The sequence below is a fragment of the Xyrauchen texanus genome, chromosome 2, assembly GCF_025860055.1.
Source record: "Xyrauchen texanus isolate HMW12.3.18 chromosome 2, RBS_HiC_50CHRs, whole genome shotgun sequence".
In the NCBI taxonomy this organism is placed as follows: Eukaryota; Metazoa; Chordata; class Actinopteri; order Cypriniformes; family Catostomidae; genus Xyrauchen; species Xyrauchen texanus.
In genome coordinates, this window is record NC_068277.1 from 14,494,149 (window position 1) to 14,512,166 (window position 18,018).

Consider the following 18,018-nt stretch of genomic DNA (forward strand, 5'->3'; position numbering starts at 1 on the left):
ATTGTTTACTACCATATTATTGATCATAAGTCAATCATTGGCAAACAGTTCACAGCAATCCATTTCACAAGTGAATTTGTCAATCAGTTCTAGATTTATTATGAGGACTTGTTTAAGGGGTACATAGTACACAATACTACAGAAATATTTTACAATAATGCCACAACATTATATTCATTACATAGTGCAATGGTTTTCAATGCTTTGGAGTTGTTGGAGGTAGAAAGAGTATTTAAATAATATATTTAAGGACATCTCCTTAACCTTGTTGGTAATTAAATATTTGTGAGGTAAAGACCATATGATAGGATGACCACCTGGCTATTGCTCTGTTGCAGGTCAGCAGATCTGATTTTGCAGGACAATGCAGGACACGAGGGAGAGATAACTTACTATTATTGTACTAGGTGAATAAATATTGATTTTATATTAGATGTATTTTTGCAGTGATGTTAAATGTTAATGACGGCGCTGTGAATGTCACTCAGTTTGGCATAGGGTCTACGATACAAACTAATTTTAACAGCACAGACCTACTCAATGTAAATAGTGTGAAAATAATAATCTAATCGTTAAAAAGCACATTTCCAAATAAGCACATCAATTCCATTATTAAAGACTAGAAAGATTAAATGCGTTCTTACCAGATTTAGTGCATCTTGAATGAAAAAATTTGGTCTGATCTGGCTGCTTCGAGTAGGGCTTTCTCATTCATTATGACTGTAGAACTCCTGGCAGGTGTAGGTGTTCACTTTTACCAGGAGTTCACTTTTGATGAGGTCCAAAGATGCTCAGTTCCTTGTCTCTGTCCACGCAGCGGTCATCAGTGAAAACACGCTCTCCACGAATGCGTTGGTGACAGGAATGCTCAAAGCCAAAGATATCAGAGCTGTCATGTTTGGGGCACTGAAATGCTTCAGCAGAGCTGTCCGTGAAACTTTGGTGGCATACCCTGCACTCTCCTTTTTTAGGGTCACTTGTAACTGGTTTTAACCATGTGTATATTTTCTCCAATTCTTTATTATACGAACAAAGGCACTTTTTCTTCTCGGGAGCTCTGGATTTTTCTGTTGCAATTTTTTTTCCAGTGTTTCCCGCTCTGGCAAGAAAAAAGGCTGCGCATGTTCAGTGTTTTCTTATTAACTATTTTTTATAGTGATTTTGTAATGAAAGGACGATGAAATAAAATGATGGCGAAATAATAATAAAGATGAAAAATTATACAGACAAAATTGAAATGCGGGACACTGCTTATGACTTGCGGGACGCGGAACAAAGCTCCCAATTTCGGGACTGGGTCACCCTACCATATGACCTGCGTCAGACATGCTTGTGTCGCTTCTCGGGTGTGTTGCATCATAAAAATAAAATGTTTAGGTCAATGTGTCAAGTTAAATATAGTTAAATACTCAATCTTTAAACACATATTGAGATCCCTTAGTTCGCATTTGAACCCTTAGTAAAGCATATCTGTGTTGTTTTCTTCACTGTATAAACTGTGTGTTGCTCACACAGCTGAAATTTCACTTACTGCCCTCTGGAGTAGGGTGGTACAGGTGGTACTACAAGCATGCGATTAAATGCGTTAATAATTTGAACCCATCATTTTTGTATAATTAGTATTATATATTATATTAGGGCTGTTGATTCAATGCGTTAATTCAGTGCGATTAATTTGACTAAAAATAACACAGTAAAAAAATGTACACCATTAATCGCAATGCCCCCCGGAACGTAATATGGAAGATTCCTGAGAAATGCAAGCTTGTAGTACCACCTGTTTACTCCAGAGGGCAGTATGTGAAACTTCAGCTGCATGGCAATGCACATTTTATATAGTGAAGAAAAACCCCCTTGAGCAGAACAACACAAACATGCGTTACATTCTTGCGTTCAAAACAGTTGATGCAGTGCAAATCCGAACTAAGGGATCTCAATATGTGTTCTAAGTATTAAACTATATTTAACTTGACACAGTGACCTAAAAATTTATGTTTATGATGCAACGCATCCAAGACGCTACACAAGCATGTCTGACACAGCAGTTCATTGACGGGTCCTTAAACAAGCCCTCCTAATAAATCTCCAACTGATTGACAAATTCACTTGTGAAATGGATTGCTGTGAACTGTATGCCAATGATTGACTTATGATCAATAATATGATAGTAAACAATACATTGTATTCTAAAGCCGCTTTTTGTATTGTCTTATCAATTATTAACTCTTCTGCCACAAGAATGTAAAGCAGATTTAATTATCTGAATATGTTTTTATTTTATATATATATAAAATATATAATTTTTTATATTTAAAGATAACTATGTATCATTAATTCATCATTATATATTTAATTATTGTTATATGAGCGGCTTTCTCAGCAAATATTTGTATAAGCGATTAATCGCAATTAATTAATCGAGACACCATGTAATTAATTCGATTAACATTTTTAATCGATTGACAGCCCTAATATATATATATATATATATATATATATATATATATATATATATATATATATATATATATCAACCATAACATTAAAACCACCTGCCTAATCTTGTGTAGGTCCCCCTCGTGCTACCAAAACAGCACCAACCCGCATCTCAGAATAGCATTCCTCTCACAGCAATTGCACAGAGTGGTTATCTGAGTTACCGTAGACTTTGTCAGATTAAACCAGTCTGGCCATTCTCTGTTGACATCTCTCATCAACAAGGCATTTCCATCCGCAGAACTGCCGCTCACTGGATGTTTTTGGCACCATTTGGAGTAAATTCTAGAGACTGTTGTGAGTGAAAATCCCAGGAGATCAGCTGTTACAGAATTACTCAACCCATCTGGTACCAACAATCATGACACAGTCCAAATCACTGAGATCACATCTTTCCCCTTTCTGAAGCTCCTGGCCAGTATCTGCATGATTTTATGCACTGCTGCCACATGATTGGCTAATTAGATAATTGCATGGATGATTAGCGTAGAAGTGCTGATTGTGTCACACCATCAGTGCTCATGGAACATATATATATATATATCACATAATTTCCCAGAATGTTCTAATTTACCCCAGAGCCAAACAACATGAAGCAGGCTTAGAAAATTAAAAACATGTTATCTGTTCTATTATTGACCATTTTGTTGTGTTGGACAGGTCCTCTGTGGTGTTTGAATTTCTTTGCAAAATATAGTCAATTTCTCTTCCTTTTGTTCCAATTTGCGTCCCAATGTAGTATCCTGTGGGACGTGGCCAATTCGATACAAATTCTAAGTCATGCATTCATTCTTAAATTATGAATTTTGCCCATCTCTAGATGATATCATAGAAGCACATATTTTATGTTTTATTAAAATGAAAAAATATTACCATGAATTTATCATGTAATATGAATAACATTTAATGCAAATAAATAAATAGAATCAAATAAAAAAAAATTCTGGTGCAATAGAAGATGATGGCTATGGTACAAGTGGTTAAATTGCATTAGGTTAGAGACAGAACTGCTCAACTAGACATAAACAGAGATGCCATCAGCTGGCTGTGACACGGACGCAAAACTCGCCAACCTCGCCTGCATCCCTCCCGTCAAACCCTCTCTGCCATCCTCCAAGATCAATCGAATGAAGGGACTCGGAGAAAGAGGGAGGGAAAGAAAAAACAGCTGAGTGAAAGAAAGACATAAGGAGAGGAGAGGAGAGGGAGCGCGATCTGTTCAATGCTCACTCGACTTTTGTAAGATCAAGAATATATTCTGGATTCGACTTTTTCTTGGAGGGGACTTGTCAAAAGAAACAGCGTCTGTTGGCGTGGCGAAGGCAAACAGCCATGCACCTGAATCGAGAGGACGAGGACGGAAAAGGTGAGATATAAATGCAGCCAGGTGCCATTATCGTACTTTGCTGGATTACTCTCGATTGTTTTCATGAAGAACGCCCGCCCTTGAATAGCAGACGGTCTGTCGGAACCCGTTACCGCTTTCCAGACATGTCATTAATGACCCAGTGGTGATTTGGTGCTTTTAGTGTCATTTTGCCCTCTACTGTAAACTGTTACATGCCAGCTGTCAAACCCGCAAACAGGTGCAAACGGATCTGTATATATGCATTCTTTCAGATTTGCACAAATCTACCACCCCCACACACACCCTTATAGCACCTGTTGTGTTGCCATATGAGGGTAAATGTAGCCTATTTACCCTTATGCCTTTGAGGGAGTTGCCATCCATGCACGAGCAAGGTCGACATCCTCATCTCATTGTCATGATATGGTGTCTGCGCGTGCGTTTATTAGAGACAGAAGTATGCGGCTCTCTTTCGTACCCGTGACTGAGTGCACCGGCCACTTCGTGCAGGGAACTGATGATGGGTCATTGTGAGGACGAAGGGAGATGCCTATATGCTGGCCTCTGCCCCCTCCTGTTGCTTAGATTATGATTATGAATTGTTATGAGCGCACGTGTTGATTTTATTGTAAAAGACATAATGACTAACCGTCATAAAACAACCGTGTTGGTGTCTGTTGCATATAAACTGTAGGCTATTGAGGTAATATTACGAGAATGTGAGTAAAAACATTTTTTTTTTTTTGACATTTAGTGGAAATGTATAACATTCACGTCGTGTAGCCTATTCTACGGAGTCAGGCACTGTTGTTTTTTTATATTGTTGACACAGACTCGCTTTTGGCATGATGCTTTTCTGATTGGTCTGTTTTCCCTCGCATGCCGGTGCTTCCCGCTCCGCGTGCCGTGCTCCTTGAGAATTCCCAGCGTGTCTCGTCTCAAGGTGGAGCCTGCGCGCGCGCGCGCGTTTGTATGCGATTTAACAGCTGATTTATCGATGGTTGTCCCTCGCGCGTGCACAACTCCGTTATCGTATCCGTTACAATCAACACGTGGTCTGTGAGATGTTTGTGATGGAATTTCTTGATATTTAGGTGAAAAATATATCTGGGAGACCTGGGCTAGCACAATTTTTACTCCAATTCATGTTTCTCAGGGTGGGTTTATTTGCAAGTCAGTTTCTATAAACACATACCTTAAAGTATTTTCTACTAAAGAGCTATTGGACATTTCCATGGTTATTTACAAGGTTCAAGATGTAGTTGACAGCCGAATTAATATTTTTCCACAATAGTGTGGCATGTTGTCACTTACAGAGTGAGTTGGCATTTTTTCTTTTACATTAAAGAAACACCAAATTGATATTTTGCCCCAGTAGTGGTTAAAATCGACCTTTATTATTTTACACTTGCCATAATGGTTTTGTTCACTTGTTTACACTAGAACTACCATTTTACAAAAATGTGATGATATTGTAATATAATTTTAATGTAAATAAAATTTCCATGCTAACTAAACACCAATACTTCAGTTATTGATCTTTCTACTGTATAGGGCTCACCCGCTCATTGAAAACTTGACAATTGCAAAGGAATTATAAAATTATTTTTTCCTTGAAAACACAGAGGTACGGAAAGTCATGGAAATTAATACAATCCTAAAAGACATGGCCTTTTTTTTTTTTTTTTTTTTTTTTACCATATATACTGTATATAAAGAGGTGTCTGATTTGTAAGCGAGTCTGAATGATTTATTAGTGAATCGGAATTCAAATAATTGTTTTAAATGTCTGTAAATGTAATGAAAAAGACATGGAAATAAATTAGACAAAAAGTGTGGGAATCCTGATTGTAAAACCATAATAAATGAATAGGGTTCACCTTCAAACAATGGAAGAAGTTTTCTGTCAATTATTTTGGATAATACCAAGTAACCACAGTTTTAGTAGCAACTATAACTGAAGTAACTGGTATTGTGGTGGAAACTACCATATTTGTAAGGGGTGTTAATTTGTTTGAGAGTTTTATAAGCTTCATGACTATAATCAGCTTTAGTACTTCTTAATGTGAATACAGTTAAGATTCTCACACTGAATGTATTGCAGGATATTTAATGCTGTACTATACAAAAGCAGATTTTAAAAGGATGGATTTGGGAATAACGAGTTGGAGAAAAGCTGAGCCCAATCATCTGAACTGAGCAGCGTTTTCTCCGTTGGTTTCCATAAAATACAGATGTGGGCACTAATGCTTTTGAACAGAAAATAGACACATCCAAATAGAGGAATGCTGCTATTTGGCAGGGAAAATAATGTTTTTCCTATGACTAAGTGAACTGGAATGGTAGTGTACCATAATGACTGTAAGGACAGTTGAAGAGCAAACTTCACAGCTCAAGGATACTTGCCAGTTTCCATGTGTTCTCACAATCTCGCAGACCTACCCAGCGGTGGTTTTGCTGTGCTGGTGTGCAATCAGTGATAAGAACCTATATATGATACCGATAAAGGTTAATCTTTGACAGAGGCAAGATTTCAATCACATCAGATAATTTTACATCCCTTAAGCCATCTGTCTCTTCCTCAAGACTACTTCGCATGTCTGCCTCACTAAGCTATTATTCGGCATGCAACCTATGATATTGGCCAGTATCTACTTTTTATAATCCCTTTCATGCTCTCTCTCTCTCAACCCAAATGCACATTGTTTGAAGTTGTAGGAATATAACAACAGTTGTTTCTAACTGCTGATAGAAGAAGAGCTTTGACATATTGCGGATTCTGGGCTAGATGCTGGGCCGTCTCATGGATAGGATCTTAACGTCATTGGCATTCCTGGCATGTTCTGATGTTGTAGCAGCAACATGATAAGACAAATACAGCGAGAAGGTCAAGTGGCGGCTGCTAAGCGGATGGTGGAGGGGTTGCCAGAGGACAACACTGGATGGAGTTGGGAGAGTGTGGAGAGATGCAGCGGAGGTACAGGTGCTTTTGGAGGCCCGCCAATCACTTGCTCTCAGATTGTAGTGACATTGTGAGTTTGTAATGCTTTTAGCACACATCGATGATCACCGGTGGCCGGGGAAGGATAAGATGATGCTTGCATTTGGAGCTTGATGCATCCAGACTGAAAATGTCACCTGAGTAAATGGCTGTAGGCCAATTTAATTAAACGGCCAGAGTGAGAGCTCTGTTACCCCTTCACCACCAAAATGGTGATGGTGTTTGCGGATCCGGTGTTCGGCTGGGGGATCTGCAGATCACTCTCTGAAAGCGACCTGCATTTAAATCGACTACGTAAACATGCACACAAACACACACAGCACATCATGCGTTTTTTAAGGCTTATATAAGGCCTAGAACAGAATACAATGAAATATATCAAAGATTAGCTAAACATAAAACTTCACTTCAGGGGCATTTTTTGCCCTTACAAGTGGCAAGAGTAGCTATGTAACATGAGAAAAAGTTGTCAGCTGAATGCCTGCTGCAACACCTTGGCCAACACGATCACACAGGAAATTGACCTGTTGCTACCGAATATTCTAGTACCCTGAAATCGACCCTTATTCTGCCAAATTACTGACAAGCCTCATCTCTCATCAGACATTTTTGCAGTAAATCAAATGTGTTTACCTTTTCCTGTGGAGCTACTGATGATGACCATGGTTAGGAGGTTGCATTTTCCCTCTAGGTTTAAATTTGTACTCCACTGATGGTTAGGTTTAGGGTTGAGGTTAGGGAATGGTTCACTATATTTCATCATTTAAAACTAAAAACAACTTGCTTTTGACACCACTCTGTAGACATTTTACCTGAAAACTGGAGCTTACACGTGTCTGGTAAGAATTTCAGTTGAACAACTTTTGACCTACTGTTGCCGAATTCACAGTGTTAACGAATTCACAGTGAGATCAGTCAGGATCGGACACTTCCAGTATAGTCAGCTTTGTTGATCATAATGGGAGTCATTTAGTTTATTTTGCTTCAGTCTAGCGAGACTAAGTAGTTGTTTTGAAAACTTGGAAGGACATTATTCCTTCACTAGCCTCTGACAATAGCGGCCCAGATCTATCTTGTTTCCTGACAATCTGGAACAGAGTTATATGTTACAGCTTTGTCCACTTGCAGGGTAACTGACAGACCTCCTTGCTAACATATCGTTAAGATCTTATCGCTAAACCATCAACCATCCTTCAACGCTCCTCGCTGCTATCTACAGACATCCCAGGGGTTTAAGGTGCTGTCGTTACGATGATCATAGAGAGAGTCCAGTGGTTGAGATAAACCTGCCATACTAGGTCTGCACTAAAAGGGAAAGTTGACAGAGATGAGAAAGTGTGAGAGACTGGAAGAAAAATAGAGGCAGGTTGACCTTGCAGTTTGTACACATCTCTGGGTAATTGTGTATTAATGGCTGTTTCCAGTCCTATTGTAAAAAGTCTTGTTCATATTTCATTCAGAGACAGAGTAAATGAGAGGTGAGTGTAGTGTACTGAGAAATGAGCAAGAGAGGGAAAGGAAGAATGAGTGGTGTGGTGCAAGCAGACAGACGGAGTGAGGCAGAGATGGAGACAAGAGCAATGATTAGTCAGGCGCTGTGTGTAATAGCTGTCTGATATATATTTTTATCCATTAAGAGATTTTCTTTTCAGGCTAAAACAGGAGATGTCCCAGCATAGAGATTCAATATCACAAATTTCACATAATTCACACAAATCTCACATTTAGCAAGATATATATATATATATATATATATATATATATATATATATATATATATATATATATATATATCCTCGCTTATCCAACGCAGTTTGTGAAAGTCAGGGTGCACAGGTTTTTTATTTATTTATTTTTTTTTTTATCAGAAACTACCATGGCAATAGGGGTGTAAAAAGAACTCAGAAAGTATACTTGTATAATTATACTTAAAGTATCTAGTCAAAAACATATTTGAGTGAAAGTAAAAAAGTATTCACAATAAATTTTACTTAAGTATAAAAAAGTAAAAAGTAACTTTTTTCCTTGCTAGAATGAAATCAAGAGAGGAGAGTTTGTGAGGATGTTGTTAAATTCAGTTGGTTTGTTAAGTCACCCTTTTACTGTCTCTGACGACTGTCACATTTCTCCCCCAGTGGCATTCATAACCTGGTCATAGAATCATGTTACAATAACTACATTTTGCAAAATGATTTAATTTTTTTTTGGCCTGTTGTACGTAACACAGCAATTCCTGGTGGAATGAACACTACAGGCACTAAAACAACAATTACTTTGATCCTGTTTCACTCAAATCAAAAGTTAAACAGCAGATTATCAGTTCATAAACACTAACTTTTCCCTCTGTTCCTCACACAATGCTATCTTATGACATACAAACTATAGCTCATGACTCATTTTAATGTTTGCATTACATAACCAACTACATTTACAAGCTTGTCTAAGTGTGATCAAATTGCACAGTAGCTCAACTGATAGAGTGTTGCATATCAGAATCAGAATCAGAATGAGCATTATTGCCATGTGTTCTCATGTACACAAGGAATGTTTTATTTTTTGGCAATAGGAGAAACACAGAACATTACAGTGAGAATATAAAACATGTTATGCGTATAAACAGACATACAAAAAATAGGACATATAACATAGAATGGCACATGTACATGTGCAAGTGGTAATATGTGTGCAAGGTAGGGGTATGTACAGTTATTTAATTAAATAGGAGTTAATTTACATATGTACATGACGTATTTATTTACATTATTGCACTATGGGTGCAACGAGGCAGACGAGGAATGAGCATCTACATGCAGCTTTAATGAAAAAACAAAAGATGAACAGGTTAACTCAGAGTAAAACAAAAACACAGGGAACAAATAAAACATCCACGATGGGAAACCAAAACATTAACAAGAGAAAACATCCACGAAGGGCACAGGCAGAACACGGTAGGTCAAAACACATTCAAGAACATACATACAACAACTGACAATACTGAACAGCAATCAGGGCATTAAATACACAAAGACTAATGAGAACATTAAACACAGGTGAGGAACAATGAGGGACAGCTGGCAGTGATGAGAGAAGGGAATTATGGGAAGTGTAGTCCGGGAACAGATGACAGGTGAGAAACACAGGGCAGACAACAGTGAATCGTGACATAGCCCCCTTCTAAGGAGCGGATTCTAGACGCTCCAAACCCCCCCCACAAAACCAAAAAAAACAAATCGTCCATGGAGTGAAGGGGGGGCTTGGAGGGGCAGGTAGTCCAAGGAGGGCACAAGGGGCAAGGGGATGAGGGGAATTGGGCAAAGACCAGGAGGATGGGCCAAGATGGAGCCAGGGACCAAGGAGACCAGAGAAGGTCAGGCGGACGGTCTGGAGACCAAGGGGATGACCTCAAGGTGGGGACTGGGTCTGGAGGCCTGGGCGATTGCCGCAGGACAGGAACTGGGTCAGGAGGCCGGGGAGGTGGCCAGAGGACAGGGACTGGGTCAAGAGGCCTGGGAGGCGGCCACAGGACGGGGACGGTCGAGGCTACGGGCGCTGGCTCTGGGACGGTCGAGGCTACGGGCCTCTCTCGATGTTGTGTCAAATGAAGCAACACTAGGCATCTTTCTTGAAGGCCTCGGTTCCCTCTGAACTTGAGAAAAGGCCAATGAGAAATTGGCAGAGAGAATTTGCATGTCCTTTTATTACACAATTACACATTCATTCAAATTAAACCCAGTAATGTGACGAGAGTAATGCCACACATTGTAAAGAAGTAAAAGTTAAAAAATATCATTAGAAATTTACTTGTGAGAGTAAAATGTACCCACTTTTAGACATACTCTAAAAGTAACATTTTCCCCAAAATGTTACTCGAGTGAATGTAGTGGGTAGTGTTACTACCCACCTCTGGCAATGAGCAGCCCTATTTCTATAAAACAAAAACTAATATATTTCGATAATCATCAGGAAAATCTTCTGATTATCAATGCGTGAAAATGCATCTATCCCAAGCCTACTATTCATACCACTCGGATGCATAACTAAAAGATTGTACTATTTTGCCAGCAAATTAGTGCATAGTACACCATACATTCTGTTAGGGGCAGACTGGCCATAGGGAGAAACGGGACTTTTACCAGTGGGTCGAACGGGGCCAAAAAATGCTGAAGAGGGCCATAAAATGCCGCTGTGAAATGCCGAAGGGTCCGTGATTATTTATTATTTTTTATCATTTTAAATCTTTGATGTGATTAGTTAGCTTATACATGTAATTGAAATAGACCTTTATAGACCTTTTCAGGGTAACAGATTTTTAGAGTAAACTCACACACCAGTAACCTTCTTCCCATACGAATCTACTAAATATGATGTTCTCTGAAGGACACAGCAGTCTGATACAGTTCAGTACATTCCCCCTACCATTCATTATCCAAGAGCTGGGCCTTTGGATCAGAGAAAGAGAGAGATCTCAGGCTGAGTGCTAGCATATGACAGTGTGTGTTTGTGTGTGTGTGTTGTATTATGTAACTGTCTCTGGATCAGTTCAGTCACATTGGGAATCTGGGATGCGTTTATGTTCGGTCACGTCGGCACACCTCAAATGTCCTCCCTTTATTCTCTTCCCTCCTCTCCTCTCTTTGCCCCCACTTTATCCTCCTCTTTGTTGATCTCTTTATATTCTGAGCAACCACGTCTGTCACCCTCCTTTGGACAACTCAAGTTTATTTTTCATTTTTATGGCGAAAAGTAAAATCATCATCACTTCGTCATTGAGAACATTGATGAATTATGAGAGAATAGAGAGAGGCTTTATAGACAAAGAGAGAAATGAGGAAATTCAAATTGGAGAGCAATAGCAAGGTCAAAGTGCTTGCCCATGCAAAACCTGCCACAAAAATGCTTGCTTGTTGCTATGTGGTTGGAAAAACATTGCTATATGATTTCTTGTATCTCAAAAAGCAACAGCGGGTTTGATTCCCAGGGAACACACAAACTGATACAATGTATATCTTGAATGCACTGTAAGTTGCTTTGGATAAAAGCATCTGCCAAATGCATAAATAGTTGCTAGGGACTTCTTGGTGGTTGCTAGGGATTGTTAAGTGGTTACTAGATTGCTGCCTCAGCAAACATCACTAATAATTAGGGCTTGGTGGTTTAGTCCAGTTAATTATTATATTACAAATTATATTATAAAAATTATATAAATTACAGACAAAAAGGATGGCAAAACTACTCTAATGACACTTATATGTGACCAAATATATGCATTAGAACCCTCTTCATTTCATTGTGCCAGAAAAATTATTGTGAAAATATTGTGAATATGTGATGAATGGCCAGCCCTACTAATAATGTGTTAATAGAGAAATATGCATATAGGACGACTTGTGCAAGGTCCGTTAATGGAGAGATCTGTTGAGAATATTGAAGAAGAACAAAAAAAGTGATAAATGTAACTGAAAAAGAGAAAATTATTGTTTAACCTTTCAAGCCAAGGCAGCAATTTTTTTTTTATGTCAAGAGGGAAAGGATTTAGAAGAGAATGAGCAAAACAGTGAAAGCGCAAGAAGTAAGAACTGAGAAAGGGATTGATGGTGCTCAGAGGCATGAAGAAAGACAGATATGGGGTGAGATGAAGGGCTACCAATTTGTCAAGCTTTTGTTTTGAACAGAAATGGAGAACCATTTTCAGCCAGCGAATTCAGCATCAGAATTTTTATGCTGCAATATCTGTACATTTTTGGCATCATTTATCATGTCAGAAATGCTGTTTAAATCTTTGAAGAGATTTGGCCTGAAGAAATGTCTATGTCATAATGAAAGAACCAACACAAGCGACTGTGGGATCTTCAAGTTAAATGCACATATGCATTAATGTTTAAATTTCTCCAGAGAACACGGCATACCCACTGATTTCATTGAGGGTGGTATATTGCAGGGACATAGAGGGAAAATGCAAGGGTTTCTTAGCGTGACACCTGAGACCAGAGAGATGGAATTCAGAATCAGGAGGTTGAAAATGTTCACTGAAATTCACTGAAATTCAAAACCACTGCCCCAAGTGGCTGAATCGGGAAGTGTTGTTGAGGTGAAATGCCCACAGGGTGGTGCAAAAAGTGAGTTGTATTTTTATGCATGTGTTATTAACCCTATTCCCTAACACAAACCCCAAGCCTAAACATTACCCTCGGTGAAGTAAAAATGTAATTTTAGATTGAAAATGCAACCTCTGAATAATGCTCACCATTGTTTATGAGAACTTCTTGGTTTCCACTGGACCAGAACCCATACCTCAGAGATTACTCGCATAATGCTCTATGCGATATCACCACAGAGAAAGGTGAACACATCTGAATTGATGCAAAAATATCTGTTTTATCTGATGTATGATGGCCAGGGAGTTGGCCATTTCTAGGTTTATACCATTCTCCAAGTCATCCCTGTGCACTGAAATGTCCACTCCCTGACAATTCCCAGAATGCACCGTTAAAATCAGCGAGCATCAAATCTCATTTGCGCTTGCCCATATTCAAACTTGAAATGTCATTGGTTTAAACATCAATTTTCAATATGCAGAAGCACATGCGATTTGATTGTTTTGGACTACTTTTATGGTACTTTATGGTGCTTTTCACTGTTTGCTTTCATTATATGTAAAAGAGCAGGGTGAACATTCTTCAGGGGCGAATTCACTAGTTGTGTCCAGATGTGGACTGGCCTTCAGGAGTACTTTTCCATTTGCCAAAGTGGGTCGTGATATATCGATGGAGGCCGCAATAAGCTGAAGGGGGCTGCACAACAGTGCTGCGATATGATGATACCCCCCCCCCCAACCCCCCAACCCCTCTAAAATAGCGCTATTAGTTGAGTTTTTAAATTAGTTCATTTGCCATTCCTTTTCCGAGAAAACAATTCTCTAAATTTGGCTCATTATTGATTGTGCTTCATTCACAAAACCTTCATTCAATTGTGCCAGATTGCATTGGTCTGCTGCATCCCCCACTATGTAGCACTCAGAATCATCCTGTGAGATTGGGAATTGCGCCATGCAAACTGCGTTCAGAACAGATTTTATTGCTGTGTTTGCACGGTTGCCTTGTCTGCATAATAACTTTAGTGAATCGGCTGCTAAACCAACACAGACAGTGTGGGCAAATAATCAGTGCTTTTTTCCAGGTGCAATTAATTTTTAGAGAATTTACCCCTCAAATTTGATCCTTTTTTGTAAGAATGAAAATCATGGAACAACATGAGAGTGAGTAAATTAAGGGTGAAAAACGTTTGTTTAACATAGTAGTAGAAGTAAACGCACATCTAAAATCCTGAGGTGCAGGTCATTATTTCATAAAATATAATCCATTCTGATCCCTTCAGTGTGAACGTGTTTGAGGATTCCAGCCATGGGCTTCAAAGTATGTGTAAAATCCTCTCAATGGAAATTAACCTGGTCAAGGGAACGCTTATCTGAAGACCAGGCAGGAGGGGTGAGAGCAAGAGAAAATGAGAGCACCAGAGTAGAGGTCAGTAGAACTGTGTGGGCAGATTGAATTGATGAGCAGTTTGTACATGTTACTTAAATGGCAGGAAGTGACAAGAGGCATTGACTCAAGCAGACATAGTCACAAAATATTCTCATTTAAAAAAAAAAAAAAAAAGCAATAAGCCACAATAGGCAACGTGTTACGATGATACATTGCTATTTTAGAACAGCTTTTAACATGGCTCATTCAATGATTGATGAATGATCAAGATTTAACATTTACATGTATTTGTTCGACAGATACTTAACCTCACAGTTGTAAATGCCATACACTACCTGCTGAGCTACAGCATAGCTGAAATTTAGAGCTGAAATATGTCAGCCATTACAATAGTAAAGTGATTTTTGGGAGAGTACTTATAAAGTGATCTGAGACTGTGAAAAAGAGAGTGCAGGAAATAATTTTTTTAAATAATATGTGGCAGTAGAAATGTGTCAAGCTGTAAACATTTTGCTATACCATTTAAACCATGGTAGATATATTTGTATAGCTAACTTTGCAACTTGACTTATTAAAAATTCAACTGATGTGCGGTCCCAGGTGTGTGTTTATCAGCTATTTTACAACAGCTTTAAATGTAGCTCATACAATCAGAAATTAGAATAGACATAACCAAATGGTTATTTTATATATATCAAAAAAATTCTCAGATGATTTTCCAGCTAAAGTATTTCTACTGTGATGTACTCATGCTGTGATAGAAGATTTTGGTCACACCCTCCACCCTTTATGTGTACTATGACAGGAAGGTATGTTGGACAGGAGTGCTGATTGTACACACACACACACACACACACACACACACACACACACGTACATGTGGGTGTGGCTATCCTTATGAGGACTCTCCATAGACATAATGATTATTATTTTGTATAAAGTATAGATTCTATCCCTTAACCCTACCCCTAAACCTAACACTAACAAAAAACTTTCAGCATTTAAAAAAAAAAAAAAAAACATAAAAAAAAAAATGTTGTATGTTTTTTAAGCAATTTCAATAATGGGGACACTAGACATGTCCTCATAAACCATGTTTATAGCATAATTCCCTTGTAATTGACAGTTTGTAACCAAAAAAAACTCACACTCACACACACACACACACACACACACACACACACACACACACACACACACACACACACACACACGCGCACACACACTAGAAGACACATGCACACACTCATCCATGTCAAGGAACAGATGGTGAGACATATCTTTTCTCTGACAGAATGGCAAGGTATGCCAACACACAACAGACTGTGAAAGTACAAGACACAATGTTTGCACATGCACACAGTAAAACCTAATTGTAATAACCTAGTAATGAATGCTCACTCAGTGATGTTACCTTAATTAATTGCTCTATGTGTGTGTGTGTGTGTGTGTGTGTGTGTGTGTGTGTGCTGTGTGTGTGTGTGTTAATCCTACAGTCAGTCTAGCACACAGCATTCCTGCCTTCAGGATTTTTGACAATCCCAAACTGCAAACTTGTAATCAATTTTCCAGATTCCTGGTGAAATAAACACTAGAGGCGCTACAACAACAATGATTTTTATTGTCTTTCACACAAATCTTATCTTATGATATTGAAATAAACATATACACTCGGCTATGCGAGCCATCATATTGTTTACATTACAATGCAGCAAGGGATATTGATTTCATCATAGCATAGAAGCACAGAAGGTTCTAAAAACCTAGCCCTTCCACTTTCCCAGCACCGGAAGTAGTTAGAATGAGTGACGGATGGAATGGGAGAAGGCTTGAGTGGACTAACTAGTTTGTATATTCTTTGTTTGACCTCAGAAAACATGGCCACATCTAAGGGCGTTGATCTAAGAGGTTGTACTTGCTTGTTTTATTTATTGAGGGGTTATCTCCCCCCACCCCCCTGGAATCTACGCCCCTGTCCACATTGCTGCATCAAAACAGTTAGCTCCAAAGGTAACGGCTTTAAACTTGTTTGAATGTTTGTATCATAAAAAAATATGATTTTGTGATGTTGGAAAGACTATTTGAGCAGCTGGTTCATTATGACAACTGGTTCAGTCCCTCTTTTCTGGTAAACAGCTGCACGAATGGAGATCGCACCGGTTTGGTCGCACGCGTCTGAACCCAGTTGCAAAAATGTCTCAGATCATTTGGTTATCTGAGCCTTGTTTTGTTCTTAAGAACACACCATACGCATGCAAAATCACACGTTGCCTCTCATGTCTTATTGCTTTATTTTGAATGCATTAAGAGTATCTTGTTTAAAGCTGCAGATCCAGACTGCATTGATACTTTAATTACTGCCTGAAAATCCCAGCGTATCCACATCAGATTGCTTACCTGCAGTAACTATCTGTTATTATGGAACAGTGGCATATACCTGTCAGTGTGTGTCAAAATGGCTGATGGCAGATGCTGTCAATTATACAAAGAACAAAAAAACTAAAAAAACTAAAACAGAAACAGCTGCAACCAAATAAATGCAATATTTTATTTCAAATTCAATAATTTGGTATCTTGCAAATCTGGGCTGAGGGGATTGTTGGTTAAATAGGAGCGTATTGCATGACGCAATTGACTATTTAATGAACAGTTATTCTTATCTGTTATCATTAGATAGTGACCATTTGACTCAAGTGACATTTGCTTGGACAAGAATGAAAAATGACAAAGCGTAAGATGTAATTTCAGCATGTATTATCCACCTGTGTGTATTTTGAAAGGCATCTTTCTCCACCTATACACACAAGCAAAGGTTCGTCTCAACAAAGATTATAAAGGGATAATACAAAATACAAATAGTTAAACCTCTGTCATCAATCACACACTCTCATGTTATTCCGAGGATAAAATTCTGCATCGTCTTGTTTTCCACGAAGGAAAGTAAGCCATGTCTTTTGGTGACCATTCGGTCAATGTAAGTCTATGGGATGTTTTGTGATTTTGATTGCCAGCTACTGAAAAACTGTGTGAGCTTGGTCAGTTAATAAAGATACAACACACTAAGTCATAAAAGGTTCAAAAACTATGCTAAGTTTGGTGGATGCACATTGAGGGGTAAGTGATTTTGATAAAATTGTATCCAAAGTTTGTACAATGTTGGCTTTGTCAAGTCAACATAATAAATATTGCATCTACAATGGCAACAAACTAAGACATACCAAAAAACAACATATAAAAGATACTCTCTACCAAGGATATAAAAAGTACCAGTACCTCTGGTGCTGGTCGATACTAAAATAAAAATACCATTCTGCAATATTGGAATAATTGAGTACAGACTCAATTTGGTACCCACGTACTGACTACAGGTGGCTGCTTTCGAACGCGTGTGTTTGTGTGTGTGCATGCTCTGTGAAGAGTGTTTGTGCCTCATGCAGTGTTGGGTAGATTGCTTCTGAAATGTAATCTAGTACTGATTGCAAAATACACAACTAAGATTGTAATCAGTAAGTGGGACAGTCATTAGATTAAAATTTGTAATTGAATGATTCATTAATTAATCAAAAAATAATTAGCATAAAAAATAGCAGCATACAGCAGCCACATAAAAATAATTAAATATACAATGATTAATAGTTATATTAAAATTATACTATTATACTGTAAACAGGGTTGGGGAGTAACGGAATACA

At 38.4% G+C, this 18,018-nt stretch overlaps 1 protein-coding gene across 1 annotated transcript in view; it reads left to right on the plus strand.

Moving 5' to 3' along the window:
* Positions 1 to 3,750: 3,750 nt before the first annotated feature.
* The window catches only part of syt7b (synaptotagmin VIIb), a 175,717-nt gene continuing 161,449 nt past the window's right edge, over positions 3,751 to 18,018 (plus strand). The window contains exon 1 of the mRNA XM_052151998.1: positions 3,751 to 3,862. Within this exon, the coding sequence (XP_052007958.1) occupies positions 3,829 to 3,862 (34 nt within the window). The 5' untranslated portion in view covers positions 3,751 to 3,828. The remainder of the gene's footprint in view (positions 3,863 to 18,018) is intronic.